This window comes from Rhineura floridana, chromosome 3, assembly GCF_030035675.1.
Source record: "Rhineura floridana isolate rRhiFlo1 chromosome 3, rRhiFlo1.hap2, whole genome shotgun sequence".
Classification (NCBI taxonomy): Eukaryota; Metazoa; Chordata; class Lepidosauria; order Squamata; family Rhineuridae; genus Rhineura; species Rhineura floridana.
The window spans coordinates 130324732-130341068 of record NC_084482.1 but is presented as its reverse complement, the minus strand read 5'-3'; the positions used below and the strand labels follow the sequence as shown (position 1 = coordinate 130341068).

The following is a 16337-nucleotide window of genomic DNA, read 5'->3' as shown; positions in this document are numbered from 1 at the left end:
CAGTCTATTCTAGACAGGGAAGCACTTTCCCTGAAGAAGCACCTACAAGCAAGCTTGGGGTGGTCCTTGACCCAAGGCTTGCCTCTGATGCACTGGTGACAACCATGCCAACCAATTTTGGCTGCTCTACCAGTTGTGGCCTTTTCCAGAGAAAGCAGTCCAGGCCTCAGTTATCCACACCCTATTTACATCCAGGTTGGACTACAGCAATGCTTTCCACATGAGGCTGCCTTTAAAAAGAAGCCTTGAAACCTCAACTGATCCAAAATGCAGCAGCCAGACTGCTGTTTGGGTCTTGGATTGGAGAGATTGCTTCAATCTTATGTCATCTTTATTGGCTTCCTATTTATTTCTGGACTCGGTTTAAAGTGCTGGTTCAGCCTTCAAAACCCAAAATAGCTTGGGCCCCTATGAGTCTGCCCTTTATTTAAGGTCATCTTCAGAAGTTCTACTCTCTGTCTCTCCTTTACAGGAATTTGAGTGGATGGGTACATGAGAGACAGACTTTTTAGAGCTGGCTCCAAGACTGTGGAATACCCTCCCCCATGATGTTCTGCCAGGTTCCCTTCTCTTGTTTGCAGATATCTGTTAAATACTTTTTAAAAAATTCAGTTTGCTTTTAATGTGTAATGTTTAATCTGCTAACTAGCTGCATTCTCCTATTTGAACGTCTGCTGTTCTATTGCCTGTATTTTTATAGTTGTTATTTATTTTTGATGTTGTTTTAAATTCTTGTAATTTTTCAGAGTTGTTTGAACCAGAAGAGAGGGTTACAAATAAATGATAATGATCCTGCAAATTATATCCCTCAAGAAAAGCTCAGTAAGATATTCTTGACAGAATAATCCTCTTACCTGAGGCAACCATGTGATGATCGTCACTGCCCTTTGGCTTGCTAGTGGTCCGAATAGCAAAGATCCGTCCATCACTGGTCCGGATGTATGTCCCTGAAAGTGAGATGAGTGGAAGATCTAACAGGTATGCCAGAGGAAAACATTCAAGCAGCTGAAAAGAAACCCACTGAGATCAACATTACTGAAGAATCACTTTCAATCTGCATAGCCCACTGATGTTTTATGCATCATAGACTGTAGATGCATTACAGACAAAGCCAGGAAAAGAAAAACTTTGCTCATCAACTTTCTACAAAGACACAATGTTGCCCCATCAGCTTTTTGGGTAGCAATTGAAAGACCAGAGTTCTAGACTCCAGGGGATGCACTTCCTATGCATCCTTCCTCTCATAAGAGAGTTGGGTGGAAAACTAGGTGGACAGAATGCTTTACACCATGGTAGACACAGATAGGTATGTATGTGTGGTGAAACCGGAGATGAATGGACTCTGTACGTCTCTGTCTCAGCTCCCCACTTATACATTATACATAAATATTAATGATGCACTTTATGACATACTGTGATGATGATAGAGAAAAATACTTTAAAGCTTTCTGCAGACAAAAAGTGCTGCAAAAATTAGTTAAGGATATAACAACTGAGCCCAATCCTGAAAGTTTTACATTTGATTCCATTTTCTCCCACTTCCATCATGCCTTTGTTGTATATGAAACTCTACTAATCTTCATCAAATGTGTCTTAGGACAAGGAAGGGGAACTTTGAACCTCCAGATGATGTGGACTCCCAACTCCTATCAGTCCAACAGCAATTGGGGATCCACAGGTTCCCCATTCCTGCTTTAGGGCACAGGTTTTGAAGGAAAGCCTGTGGGGCAAGGGGATGTCTACTGTGATCATTGTAAAGCACCTAGCAGGTTGCAAGCATTCAATAAACACTAACAGTAAGTAAGAGATGCCCAAGCGACTGTTCCTAGATATCTCCTCATTTCAGGCTGTCCCAGAATTAATACTCACATGTTCTTCATAAGTATGCAAGTTCCTCCTTTAAGACTGTGGTGTTTTGTAAAAAAATGTAACATTGTGGGGAAATGATGTGATCACACATAACACACACACTCATGTTTGTGCACACGTAACCTTGATACTGTGTGCAAAACAGAAGAGAGGGAAATGCTTGAGGTGTCTTAAATGGGAGTGTGAAGATGCAATGGCTAGAACAGGCAGGCCTTTGGCCCACGACTTCACAATCCCATTTAAGACCCCTCAAGCACTCCCGTCTTTTATTTTGCACACTGTATCCAATTACATATGTACAAAGCTATGTATGTACAAACAAGAGTTAGTGGGTAAATGATGTAATCGTACCACAAGACCATCTTCCCCGCAGCCACCTGTCAATCAGCAGTGTCACTGAGGAGAGGGTTCAATCCTGCTGGGTGCTGCTTTGGCAGAGTGTTCCCCATAGAGAACTTGCTGGCAAAGCAGACTCCTTGCAGAGAGCAGGATTGAACTCTGCTCATCAGTTAGTGAGCAGAGAATTCAGTCCTGCTGGGTGCTGCTTCACCAGTGCATTTGCCAACTAGACAGGTGGGTGAGATTGCCCACTGTCAATTGGCCCATGGGGTGGGGGGAAGATAAAGATCTGGCCTGCTGGGCCAAAATGTTTCCTCACCGCTGGGTTAGAAGGTCAGTACCTCCAACCCCCAAGAAACTAGCACTTCAAGCCTCTTTTTATAACAGGAAAAGGCTCAGAATGAAGATGGGCACGACAATGAGCAGTGCCGGATATTTGCTCAAATGAGTTGTGGGAAGGTAAAGAAACCAGGAAGTTGATTGCTAATCAGAGAAATCAGTGGCAGAAAATGTAATATGTGGCCTGCATCAGCAGCAGATCACTCAACAAAAAGCTGGTGCAGACTTACAGAGCAATCCAACTTGGGAAGCCGGCAGAACGTTCCGCTATATCCAATTGCTGTTCAGGAGCCCTTAGGTTGGCTGAATGCTGGCTCAGCTGGGAGCTGCACGCAGGGTCTGTAAAGTAAAAGCCTGCTCTCCCAAATACCCCTACCAAGGAATAAGCCCTCTCCATTGACTTCTACCGTATTTCTTTTCTTAGACCGACCTTTTTCCCAGTGTAACTTTTGCCTCAACTGGGACCTGTCAGAGAGCTCCATACACGAGTTGGATGTGGCCTAAATCCCCTCACCTCGGCCCCTCCCCTGACATGCCCCCGACACGCCCCTATTTTGGGACTTATGGTGGCTTACACCAGTTTCACTTACACCGGTTTTGGCTGAGCTAGGCAGAGGGACTAATGCCAATGAAGTCTGGCTGAGATGGGATCCAGCTGGCTTAGCAGGAGATCTGCCACATCTAACTTCCTGGTCCCTCGCGAATGCGAGTTGCATTGTGCCTTTGGCATAAAAATCCTTACTTGACAAGAACTAAACTCTCCAAAATTCCCCTGCTGCTCATCTCTTATTTCCTTGTTCAAATTCCAGTATAAAATTGTGAGGCTGGCAATTAAAACCTCCTGAGTGATGCCAAGCTAGCTATCACCATCTATAACAACAGTCAATTTATGAACAAAGGTCTTGAGGATTGAACACTGTGTGTGCCAGACCTTGATCAATTTGAATTAAGTAAAAAAAAGCCTTCAAGACATTTTAAAGTGCAGCAGAATTATGGAAATTCACCAAGTGATACATTCTGAAGTAGGGTTGAAAGACATTTATTGCAGAATGAGCAGTAGTTTTTCTAACAAATGTGTAGTGACACAATCTACCCTCCCTTCTTGTCTATCTCAACAGAAATATAGCATCCCCTCACCAATTTCAAATATTAAAAGAAAAACTGAGAAATGGACAGAAGGTTTCTTTGCCCAGAAAAGGAAGGCTCTCTTCATTACCTTTTGTTCCACGGATAATGTGGATGCTCTCTCCAGCACTGATTCTTGCCTGCACATCAGTAGAAGTGTTTGTACCTGGAATCACTATATCTGAAGTGGAGCAAGCAGTATGTATGTGACACATTGCATGCATTTACATAGCAAGATTCAACTAGAAAACCTGTAAACCAAAGTTTCCAAGGATCTAGTCCAACCTTTGCCAACCTGGTGTCCTCCGGTTATTTTGGACTACACCTTCCAACACCCTCAGAGAGCACAGGACCACCAGTTATGCAAAGGGTGAGATAGATGCTTTCCCCAGTACATTCTTTTAAATGAGGAATCAGTATTTAATTACTTTTTTAAAAAAGGGAATGAGAAAAACATTCACTACTCATTAATACTCATATCTATACCACTTGTCTTCAACTAGCGGATCAGGATCTACAAGTGAGTCATGTCTAAGTAAGACTCATCTAAGGCGAGTCACAGCAGTGGCATCACAACCATTTTCTCTAATTTTCCAGGGAATTTTCTTTGTTTTTAAAAGAAATATGGGAAAGGATGAGCTGATACAAAGGTGAACAGGCCTCTAGTACCTTTAATGGCTGCGTAGAAGACGGAATTTTCAGGAGGCACATCTTTTCTCTCCCTTGCATGACAAGCAGCATCTACCAAAATTCCCTCATCTGTGTAGCTATTAAAGGTACAGGAGCCCTGACATCCCTAAAATAAAAAAGATGGACATGTAGGTATAACTAATTAAAAGTAGGCATTTTTTAAAAGGTGGGTCCTGGGCCCCAAAAGGTTTACAACCACAGCTTTATATGATTGATGGCAAGTTACAATGACAAATTAACTTGGTATTAGAAGATGAGCCTCCAAGAGCTGGTGACAGATTTCTCTTTCACAACTCACTTTTGGTGCAACCTCCATTCCTAAGCAAGTTAGCCTGCCCCTTCCTACCCCTTCCCTAATCCACACAAAGCAACTCACCTGTTGTGGTGACAATCTTCTGCACAAGAACACCAGCTCGCTGCAGGTAATTAATGGGGAAATTGATAGCAGGATTGGAAACCGAAGCTGATCCCATACTGCCCAAGGGCACATGGCGAGGCATCATAGGAATGGGGGTGGACTGAACAGGACGTACACTTGCCACTGGCCTATCTTCACCTTTGAGGCTTGGTCGCCTGTGGAAAGGCGAGAAAGGAGAGTCAGCCCTTCATAGGACCACAGAGCTTCTTACTACAAAGTAGGATCACCCACTCCATTGTCCATCTAATCCCCTACACCAGGGACGTGGAACTATGACTGTCCAGATGTTTTGGACTATAACTCCCACCATTTATAAATATTGGCTATGCTGGCTGGGACTGATGCGAGTAGTGATTCCTTCATCATAAGGAGGGTCGAGGTTCCAAATCTCTGACCTACACTATCCTGGCTTCAGTAACTGACAAGCAGAGACAAAGCACCTGACAAGCACCTGCAAAACAAGTAATTCCAGAATATGAAGTTATATGAGGGTTTACGACAAATGCTGAGGCCCCAACCATAGATTAAATCCACCATTTCTGTGGAGTTTAAGAGGACGTTGTGTAAGGATCAGTACTTCACTATGTACAGAACAGAAAACCCTGTAAATGTATTCCAAGAAATGTGACAAGAAATCTGTTCAGTTCAGTTTTTTATTACTGCTTGGGCCAAAGGCCATTGCACATATAAACAGAAGGATTAAAAGAATTAAAACATAGAGCTATTTACATATTACATATAAAACGAGAAATCTAAACACTACATAAAATTAACAGGGAATTTGATCACTTATAAAATTAAAATAGGTTATAATGTAAAATCAGAGCTTTTAGCAAAAACGTTAAATCAAGGCATGCCCCGAACAGGCGACTGCATTATCAGTGATAAATTTTTCACGCATTTTTGGTGCCGCCAAAGCAAAAAGCAAGACCGTATAGGCTATAGTGATGTCTGTATCAGACAAGAGGAGAAAAATCTTCTCTTGGACAGAGTTAAAAAGTAGGCAAGACCAAATAAAACCCAGAAATTTAGATTGAGAATCTGAATACAATGAACAAAACAGCAACTAATGAGGCAAGTCTTCGATCTCCGGGGCTCCACATATACAAAAGTGGATGGCCAAAGGAGTCCGGGAGTATGTACCATCAATCAAAGCTGTTGGCATTGTTTGGACACAAAGGGGCATAAAAGCTTGCCTAAGTTTTGAAAAGGTAAGCATTGGCAAATAGGCAGCTCTTTGATTATTGCATGTATAGAGTCTGTATCATTTTGAAAATTTTGAATAATAGCTTGTCTGTCTAAAAATACACTATGCCTAAATATAACTTCAAAAAGCCTACCTTCTGATATCAGAGAATGTCTCAACTGGGGTAAAGTATGTCTGAAGTTAATGATGATACCTTGCTGTCCAAGACTTGTACTTCAACAACTGATTGTAACACAACTTGGGAAAGACTCTGGCTGGACATTCTATTAAAGTTCTCCAATGATTAAGCAAGGAGCAGTGGACACAGGCTCTAACAGAGGGAAGACCTACCTCTGCCCAAATCAGAGCTGCAGGTATGCCGGGGGCAACATTAAAAGTTTCCAAAGAAAATTGTTTTGAAGAACCTCTAGTTTGCCTAGCAAAAAATCATCCCACACCCGAACTGCCTTACCATATAAAATTTGGGCAACTACCTTACTCTGGTAAACTTTCAGAGCCGGGCCAACTAAACAGCCCCCTGCTGTGCGAAAGAATTTAAGGATGGCTCCAATATTGTTTTAAATTTTATATTGTTTTAAATTTTTAAATTGTGTTTTAAATGTTTTTTAAAAGATGTATTTTAAATTGTATTTGTTTTTAGTTGCTGTAAACTGCCCAGAGAGCTTCGGCTATGGGGCAGTATACAAGTATAATAAATAAATAAATAAATAGTTCTTAAGGCCATTCCTTTAGTCGCTTCCACATGAGCTTGCCAAGAGAGGCTTTCCTTAAAATGAATACCAAGGTATTCAAATTCCTTGCATTGCTCAATCTGATTACCGTCAATAAATCATTGAGAAGGAGAACAAGAAATCTGTATTAGTCAAAGGTATTCTGAAAATCTCAGGTGGAAAGCACATATTATTACTCAATCTACATGCTGTGGCAATCTGTACTGTTGAGGTCTGGCTGACCCATCACAACAGGATTCTATACAATGCATTATAGCTATCCATCAGTTTAATTTGATTTTCTGTGTCATCACCAATTGTTCAGACCTACCAGAAACAAATACCCTTCTTAGTTTGGCCCGTTCTAAGAGCCAGCAAAAGATTGCCAAGAAGCAATACCTGCCATTCCTCTGCAACATCACAGAAAGCAAAGAGTTTACCCACCAGTTCCTCTGACTGAAGGCAGGTATGCCTGTTAGGCTCTGGTCAGTGGCTGGGTAATACTGAGCATAAGAGGGACGGGTGTATGGGACAGAAGCACGTTTCTCTTCCTCATAGCTCTTCTTGGCTGCTTTCTTCTCTGCCTTGGTGAGCTTGTGCTCCTTACGGTCAATCAGCAGCGACTCATGCTCAAAAGGCTCCTGTGGTCAGAGGAGAGGGAAGGATCATTTTAAGAACAATCTTTACCAAAAGTACCACAAAGGTAGCATAAGATCAAAGAATGGCAACAACCTCACCCTTCTGTTATAGGTTACCAGTATTCCACTCATCTTCACATGAAAAATTTGGGAGGCTTTATTTTATATAACTGGTTTTTATCCCTTCCTGCTAATATTAGGAGTATTTGGTCGGCTCTATCCAAGGTCCTAAAACAGGCATGCATGTGTATGGCCTAGTTCACAAGTAATGCTAAGCCATGGCTGTCAAGAATAGCTAACTTTGGTCAAGCTGAAATGGGCCACCAGAGAGGATTCTGGGAGCCCATGATTACCTAGGACTCCCCACGGGGGGGGGGAGATCCGCAGCTCAGGGTTAGACAAGCAATTTGCAACCTGGGCAGGGGGATGTAACTGATCCCTAGCTGTTATTCCTTATCAGCTTCCTGGGATTACAGGTCAGGAAGGAGGGGGTGTAGATCAGAACTCCTGGGTGAGACCGGACAGTTTCCTTATCTCCAAAGACTTCAAAGGAGTAGACCCTGCAGAGGTGGGAGATGACTGTTTGCTTTCCCCCCTCTTTGGTGACAGTTAAACTCCATAAAAAAGGAAGGAGAAACTTCCAAGGGAGTCCTATTTTCCATCTACTCGACCTGCCTGAAATGTGAGAGAAAAAGCCTTTTGCGGGAACCGGGCTGATCTATGTAATAATAATAATAATAATAATAATAATAAAATTTTATTTATGAGTCGCCTATCTGGCCGAATTAACGGTCACTCTAGGCGACGTACATTGACACAATAAAATACAATATAAAACCAGAAAACCACATTCAATATTTAAACTAAACAGTATTAAAAGCTAACCCATCTCAGAAATCCCATAGGCCAGCCTGAACAGCCAGGTTTTCAAGGCCCGGTGGAAACCTATCAGGGAGGGGGCATGGCGAAGGTCGAAAGGAAGGGAATTCCAGAGGGTGGGGGCCACAATTGAGAATGCCCTCTCTCTGGTCCGCACCAGCCTAGCTGTTTTAACTGGTGGGACCGAGAGAAGGTCTTGTGTGGCTGATCTTGTCGGGCGGCATAATTGGTGATGCTGGAGGCGCTCCTTCAGATAAACCGGGCCGAAACCGTATAGGGCTTTATCGGTCAACACCAACACCTTGAATTGGGCCCGGTAGACAACTGGTAGCCAGTGTAGATCTACTAACACCGGAGTGATATGATCACGGCGACAGCTGTTCTTAATCAAACGTGCTGCCGCATTCTGTATCAGCTGTAATTTCCGGACCGTTTTCAAGGGTAACCCCATGTAGAGCGCATTACAATAGTCTAAGCGGGAGGAGACCAGGGCATGTATTACCCGTGGGAGCAGATGGGCAGGAAGGTAGGGTTGCAGCCTCCGTATCAGATGAAGTTGATACCAAGCCGCCTGGCTCACTGCCGAAACCTGAGCCTCCATGGACAGCTGGGAGTCAAGAATGACCCCAAGGCTGCGGACCTGGTCTTTCAGGGGCAATTTTACCCCATTAAACACCAGGTCTATATCTCCCAACCTTCTCTTGTCCCCCACGAGCAACACCTCAGTCTTGTCGGGGTTCAGTTTCAGCCTATTCCTTCCCATCCATTCACTTATGGAGTCCAGGCACTTGGACATGGTATCCACAGCCAACTCTGGTGAGGACTTAAATGAGAGATAGAGCTGAGTGTCATCCGCATATTGGTGACACTGCAGCCCAAACCTCCTAATGATGGCCCCCAGCGGCTTTACATAGATGTTGAATAGCATGGGGGAGAGGATAGAACCCTGTGGCACTCCACAATTGAGAGGCCAAGGGTCTGAAACCTCATCCCCCAATGCCACCCGTTGGTGCCTGTCTGAGAGATAGGAACAGAGCCACTGTAAAACAGTGCCCCCTATTCCTAATCCCTCCAGGCGATCCAAAAGGATACCGTGGTCGACGGTATCGAAAGCCGCTGAGAGATCCAGGAGGACTAGGAAAGTATATTCTCCTCTATCCAATGCCCTCCTCATATCATCCACCAGGGCGACCAAGGCTTTCAGTTCCATGTCCAGTCCTGAAGCCCGATTGGAATGGATCTAGATAATCTGCTTCATCCAAGTGTGTCTGTAGCTGTTTGGCCACCACTCACTCAATCACCTTGCCCAAGAATGGTAAATTAGAGAATGTAAGTATAGGATCTAGTTAGTAAATTCTTTATTTTCCCTTTTTGTCTGGATTGAACCTCTCCCCTTTTGTCATGCCAATGTGCCTCTCGTGTAACCCATCTGTGGGTGATTATCTTTAAGGAAACAAACCGCCGCTCTCTTTTGTAAATACCAACTCATTTACGTTTGAATAAATTCTCTTTTATAAATGTTGTGTATTGGATTGGAACTGAGAATTCTAAATCTAGTCCTTTGACTGCTGAACGCTACTGTTACTGTTAGTTAACGAGGGTTAATCCCTTGGAATTCACATTGGGCTCTGAGGTCCCTTCCCCCAGAGAAAGGAACATAGTCAGGAGGGTGGTGGCAGTTACTACGGAAGTAATTACTCCTGAAAGAGGGAGAGTTTGCATGGGAAGCAGCGGCCCAAAGGAGTGGGACTGTTCCCAGAAGCAAAGATCCCCCCAAGGACAAGGGACCCCAGGGGGACAAGTCTTTGACAATGGCAAACAACCAAACATTTGAGCTCTTGGAAAGATCACAGCTGCTTTCCTCCTCCTCTGGTCGTTCTCCTGCTGCACTGAGCTAAGCCATGGTTTAGATTACCATGTCATCCAAACCCAGGCTCATGGTTTAGCTCTCTCCAGACAATCTACGAGCTGCTAAGCTATAGGAGAAGCCAATTCGTGGTTTATGTGGAGAGGGCTAAACCCATGTGCCCATGTCTGGACGACACACTAAGCCAAATGACCGTTTAGATCAGCATAGCAGAGCAGCAAAGTGACTGGTGAGGAGCAAAGTGGCCATTATCTCCTCTCCAGGAGCCTGCAAGCTTGTTTATTCATGCTAAGCCACACTTCGGCTTAGTGTTGCATGCTAACGAGATCTATGACAGTAGCAAATTTTTATCTAAACCTTCAAAACAGGAGGATGACAACAATGTGGCTCTGACCCCTTGAGGTTACTGACAAGCAGAGGGTCAGAGAGAGGCCTCCATTCTTCAGCCTGATTTGTACATCACACTTAACACTATAGTTAAAAATAAACAATGGTTTAACATGAACAAGCCGCTTGCTAGTGCATACTGTGCAACTGTGCCCCATTCATTCCTCCCCTGCTCCTGCTGTTTCCCAGCTAGAAGGAAACAAACCATGGTGCTGGCTTATTATTGTGTGCGAGCCAGCACTTGTGGTTTGTTTCCCGAAAACAAACCACAAACAGTAAACCAAGAACAAACCTTGACTTTGCTTGTGATTTGTTTTCAAGTCAAGCCAGTGCTATGGTTTGTTTCCTCCTGACGGGGAAAGGCAGGAGCAGAGGAAGAGTGAAGCAATCACCAATGAGAAGAGTGCACCAGCAAGCTGCTTGTTCACATTAAACCACTGTTTATTTTTAATTATGGTTCAAACACAATGTGCAAACTGGCTCTTAATGAAACCCAATGTTTTGTCACAGTAGCACTCACCCACAGCAAATGACTGATCAAAAATCCTCAGAGTGCTGAGACAAATAGTAACCCTTATGTCAAAAAAGTATACTTTCTTCCCATATAAACACTGCAATCTGAGTATTTGCAATTCAGCACACACACAGCTTACCATTACACTAAATGTGGTAATATGCTTACGTTATGAAATGCAAGATTTGCAACAGGTAACCTGAACCTGTTTCTCCTTGCAATAAGCAAGGCCTTGGCCCTTTTAGACTATCTAAATAATCTCCACCTGACAATCATAGGCAGCACTTCATCATAAGGAAATAGGAATTTTTATTTATTTATTTAATATACTGCCCTTCTTCCCAATGGAGCCTAAGGCCGCAAACACAGCAAGAAAACAATTTTAACAAGAAAAGCATTCTAAAAACAGTTAAAATATTCTAAAACACAATTACATTTAAAAACATTCAAAACAGTTACAGTTATTAGGCACCTCGAGGAGACAAGCTGTCCCAAATCTTAATTTACTAGAACTTGTGAGCGCTGGTGAACAATGGAAGCATAATGCTGGCAGCTCACAAGTGCATTTTGCAGATAGCTTGTAAAATAGACTATAAAAATAATGGTTTCCCCCTCCCTCCTAACCTTGGTGATGAGGTGAGGATACTTGAGACAGGCCAGCTCTAAGACAGATTCCTTGATCTTCATCTTGCCGGGGCTGAACGAATGCTGGACAGCTTCGGGTTCCTCCTCCACAAAGTGCAGCAAGTTCTCTACCTCCCTCCGGGTAAAATTCAACACTGGATTCAAGTCATCCACAACACGATCTAAAGAAAATATACACATAGATCAAAAACAAGGAAGAACTAATGGTTCTTGTTGCATTTACACCTCCAATAACATTTCTTGAGCAGTGACATGCATAAGCACAGGCAATTGCAAACACTACCTGACCGGGGGGGGGGAACAAGGGGGGAAACAGAAAGCAACTAAGAACCCATTTCAGAGGCTAAAAGACTGAGGGGTGATCTGGTGGAGATATGGGGAGATTTGACTTACCTGACATCCCTTGTTTGGAGATCTGGCGGTCATAAATTTTCTTCTCCAGGGTGAAATCGGAAACTAATCGATAGATGTGGCAGGGCTTCTTCTGTCCATAACGATACACTCGACACACTGCCTGAGCATCATGACATGGATTCCAGGAAGCATCAAATACCACCACTCTATTTGCACCAATTAGATTCACACCCAAACATCCAGCTCTAAATAAAATAAAAATAAATATTTATTAGAATGGGTTGTATTCAGCTAAGTCCTACTCAGAGCAGGCCCATTTAAATTAATGAACAAATTAATCACGTCTTTTAACTTCAATGGGTCTAGTCTAAGTAGGACTAGCACTGATTTATATCCTCAGTTTCAGGTTGCACATCTTTCCAATGCAGCTTACAAGTTACACCAATGAAATATACATTAATAAAAATCCTAATAAAACTATCAAAACTTAAGTAATCCAGGATGCTGCCCACAAGGTGGTTGATAGTAAATGGCCCTGTAGAGAGAGGGAGGAGACCAACTGGAGCAGGTGCCTGGTGTGATCTTGACCTGCCTCTTCCTCTCTTCTTGGATTCTTCCCTCACAGGGCAATTGGTGGAAGGAGGCAGCTGGGGGCAGGGGGAGAAGAGAGACCATCTAACTGGAGCAGGCTGCAAGGTGGTCTTCCCCTGCCTCCCCCACTCTTTTTGAACACAATTATTCTGACATGCATCTGCCAAGCTTTATACATTTTGGCTGTTCTACTGCACCTGTGAATCATATATTGTTTGGGGACTGCTGTTTCTGCTCAAAACCCTGGTGTAAGTTAATAAAATGTTAGCAATAACTTCTGAAGGTAAAAAATGGAAATGGACTGCCTTCAAGTCGATTCCGACTTATGGTGACCCCATGAATAGGGTTTTCGTGGTAAGCGGTATCATTGCCTGCCTCTGAGACTGAGATGCAGTGACTGGCCCAAGGTCACCCAGTGAGCTTCATGGCTGTGTGGGGATTCGAACCCTGGTCTCCCAGGTCATAGTCCAACACTCTAACCACTACACCACACTGGCTCTGACATGCATGACATGATTTGCTCAGACTACTATGGGTTTCTAAAAGCTTTTAAGTCAATCCTTTCAAATGGATCAGATGCCAAGGATTTTTGGTGACAAGCATCTTATTATCCATCACAGTTAATCACATGCTCTGCGGCATCCCAATTTGCTGTTCTCATCAGGTGGTCAACTCACCGTGTGGAAAGAAGGAAGAGAGAAACAGAAGTGTTGCTGGGGTCATTGAACTGGTTAATCAGCCGCTCTCTTTCCGAAGCTGAAGTACTGCCATCCAGACCTACCCAATGGAAAATGTATACACATTTTAAAGAACTTTCTCCTCCCCTAACATTCATCAAAATAAAACCACTACGTGCAATTTTAGGGGCTTGCTTATTTGATAATATTCATGGGTCGTTGATGTAGAAGAAAAAACAACTAAGCATCAAAATACATCTATTTCTAGCTAAAGTCAAACAAAGGCCTGAAAGTAATTAGTCAGAAAAGGAAGATGAGACCATGCAGATTTCCATGGGAAACCAAAGAAAAGATTGCAAATAAACTGGACAAAACTGATACATTTTCAGAACAATCCACCCAGCAGCAAACAATTAATATCCCAGATGATGTGAGCACACACTGTACTTACGATAATAATTCACATTTCGGACCCAGTTATGGATTCCTTGCGATTCCACGCCTGGGAGAGAAGGCACTGGTCTCTTTGCCAAGAAATCCTCAATGACAGACAACGTGGAGAGGCTCTGACTGCAAGTGACAAAGAACTCCAGTCAGACAGACAAAGGAAAAATAAATACCCACGGAATAATTAAAAGAAGAAAAGTAGACCTTGCTCACAAGTGCAAAAGCTAATCTGCACTGGCACCTTACAACACACAATGTTTCATTTCACTTAATTTGGCATACCTCTCATCTGCACCACATGCATGAAGCACAGGCAGGAATCAGAATGCCTTCTGAGCAGTTCTGGGCAATTTTTCCAGACTGAAGGGAATTCATGTCTATGGTTATGATATATTTCAAAGAATAAGGGAAACAGGAGAGGGAACAGCTATCATGCTATCAACTAAGGATAGAATAGACCATAGGTTGGATTCAGACTTTCAGCACAATCCACCAATGTGTACTGAATGCAGTGGTGCTTACTCCCAAGTAAGTGGGGTTAGGATTGCATCCATAGTCAGCTAACAAGTTCCACTGATTTCAAGGGTTGTTCTCTAAGTATAACCAAGTCTGGACCCAACACAGTGGATTCTTCGTATCAGAAAGTAGATTTAGAGAGCTTCAGCTATGGGGCAGTATACAAGTATAATAAATAAATATGTCTCTCTCTTAGACTTATACACCTCACATGTTTGGGCAAAAGCCCTCTTAAGTGCCTTACAATAAAATCAGTACTACGCTCATGGTGCAAAACATCAAAAACATATTTGAATCTAAATCTTAATACCCAAAGTCTAACAAACGGCTTAACTCTAGAAAAGCAGGTGACCTCCAGAAGAGAACCTTCATTATTTTATGAAAAGTGAAGAGAGCTGGCCAGACGGGCCTCCCTGGATAAAGAATCCCATGGATGTGATGCCACAACTGAGAAGGCCCTCTGTACTTCTGACATCTAGGGCTTTTGCCACAGTCTCCTCAGAGCTTTGGGAGGAATATATGGGAGAGGTGTTTATGCAAATAATCAGGTCTCTGTGATTTGTGGATTTAAAGATTAAAACCAGCACAACGAATTGTGCCTCACAACCAAATGGCAAACAGTGTGGCTCTTTAAAGGACAGCAGTAACATGGCCAGTGCATTCTGGCTCTGCTGCAGTTTCTGAGCAACCTCGAAGGGCAGCCATGAAAGTATCAGGAAAACACACACAAGAAGTTAATTTAGTTCAGCAGAATGTGTTGACAGGATTGTTGAGAATTTGCTTTTATGAATGGCTTGATTGGAGTCAAATGGTATTCAGTCACACTGTTTAGCAAGATTTTCAAAATGTTTCCCTACAGAGGGATCAAGACCTAAATAACTGTCAATTGCCTCTTACCTGAAGACTAATATTTTGTCTCCAAGTTTCACACTTTCCTCCACAAGATGAAACAGCAACACCATCTTAGGTGAATTTTGCAAAACTCCTGTCTGGTAATCACAAAGGATATCTTTTGCCTGTGGGTAAAACAGAAATACTCAGTACCATAATGAATGTACCTTGTTGCTGCATCCCAGTTCACCAATTCACTATTTAATACTCCCTAACTTTTTCCTGTGCTTAATCTTAAAATGTGATCAGAAACCAGATTAATACATTCAATTGACATCTGAAACCAATTAATGGGCTTAATAGGCAGCTGAAAGGCTCGTATGTGAAAAACATACTTTTTATTCAGAAACGTATTTCACACAAAATTATGCAACAAAACTTTCAACAGGCAAAGAATTATCAATGTCTACAAATTCTCATAACCCACCTCTTGACAAATCCTTTAATATCCATCCTGTCTTTCATACCTCTGATTACCCTCAACTACAGTGGTGATTCACAGGGGAAAAGGATGTACACTGTCATACATGTATGATGTTAGACACAGTTGCAAATATATGGTTTGGGCATCTGAGAAAGTGTAGAAATCCTACTTTATGCTCCATGAAAGAAAAAGGAGCAATCCACTATATTGTAAGTTTTGAATCTGGTACTTACCCACTCATAAGTTACAACCTGATTGGCTCTTTCTTGAAAGGGATTGAAGCCAATGCCCTGAATGTATTTGCTGTTGGTAGCTTCCCCAACTGGTGATGTCAAAGCATTATTCTCAGTTTTCACTTTCATTCCCTGTGACTGGCAACGTGAGTTGGTACCAGCTGTGCCAAGGTCATCCACATCCAGGTCTTGCTCATTTGCCAAATTCTCTTTTTGTAATGCTTCATAGAGCACATCGGGATGATTCCAGATCTGAGAGAGGATGGCAGGTTACTTTGCAGCTATTTGAACTCAAATACTTCATACATTCCATTTATTAAAGTTATTAATGTCTATGTAGTTTGAGAATGGTGACTTTAAAAAATTTATCTTTAGCTATGAGTTGCCCTAATCAAGGGGCTGCAAATGGGGAACAGTAATTTCACCCAAATCAATGTCGCCAAAGGGCTTGCAGTTAATTTAAATAATACTGTATGGGTTGGAGAAACCAAGGAAGGCAATGAAGGCAAGCCAAATTTGAACAATTTCATTTGTAGAATTTATGAACGTTTTTTAAATGTATAGAAGTCTTTTAGGA

General features: G+C 42.6%; 1 protein-coding gene across 9 annotated transcripts in view; it reads right to left on the bottom strand.

Moving 5' to 3' along the window:
- The window catches only part of RAD54L2 (RAD54 like 2), a 93159-nt gene that overhangs the window by 7792 nt on the left and 69030 nt on the right, over positions 1–16337 (bottom strand). For all 9 annotated transcript variants that reach the window (XM_061617901.1, XM_061617895.1, XM_061617896.1 and 6 more), the window contains 10 exons: positions 15761–16012; positions 15110–15228; positions 13701–13819; positions 13250–13349; positions 12021–12226; positions 11607–11788; positions 7142–7338; positions 4739–4935; positions 3764–3853; positions 855–947 (listed from right to left, as the gene is read on the bottom strand). In XM_061617901.1, coding sequence (XP_061473885.1) covers positions 855–947; positions 3764–3853; positions 4739–4935; positions 7142–7338; positions 11607–11788; positions 12021–12226; positions 13250–13349; positions 13701–13819; positions 15110–15228; positions 15761–16012 — 1555 coding nt within the window. The remainder of the gene's footprint in view (positions 1–854; positions 948–3763; positions 3854–4738; positions 4936–7141; positions 7339–11606; positions 11789–12020; positions 12227–13249; positions 13350–13700; positions 13820–15109; positions 15229–15760; positions 16013–16337) is intronic.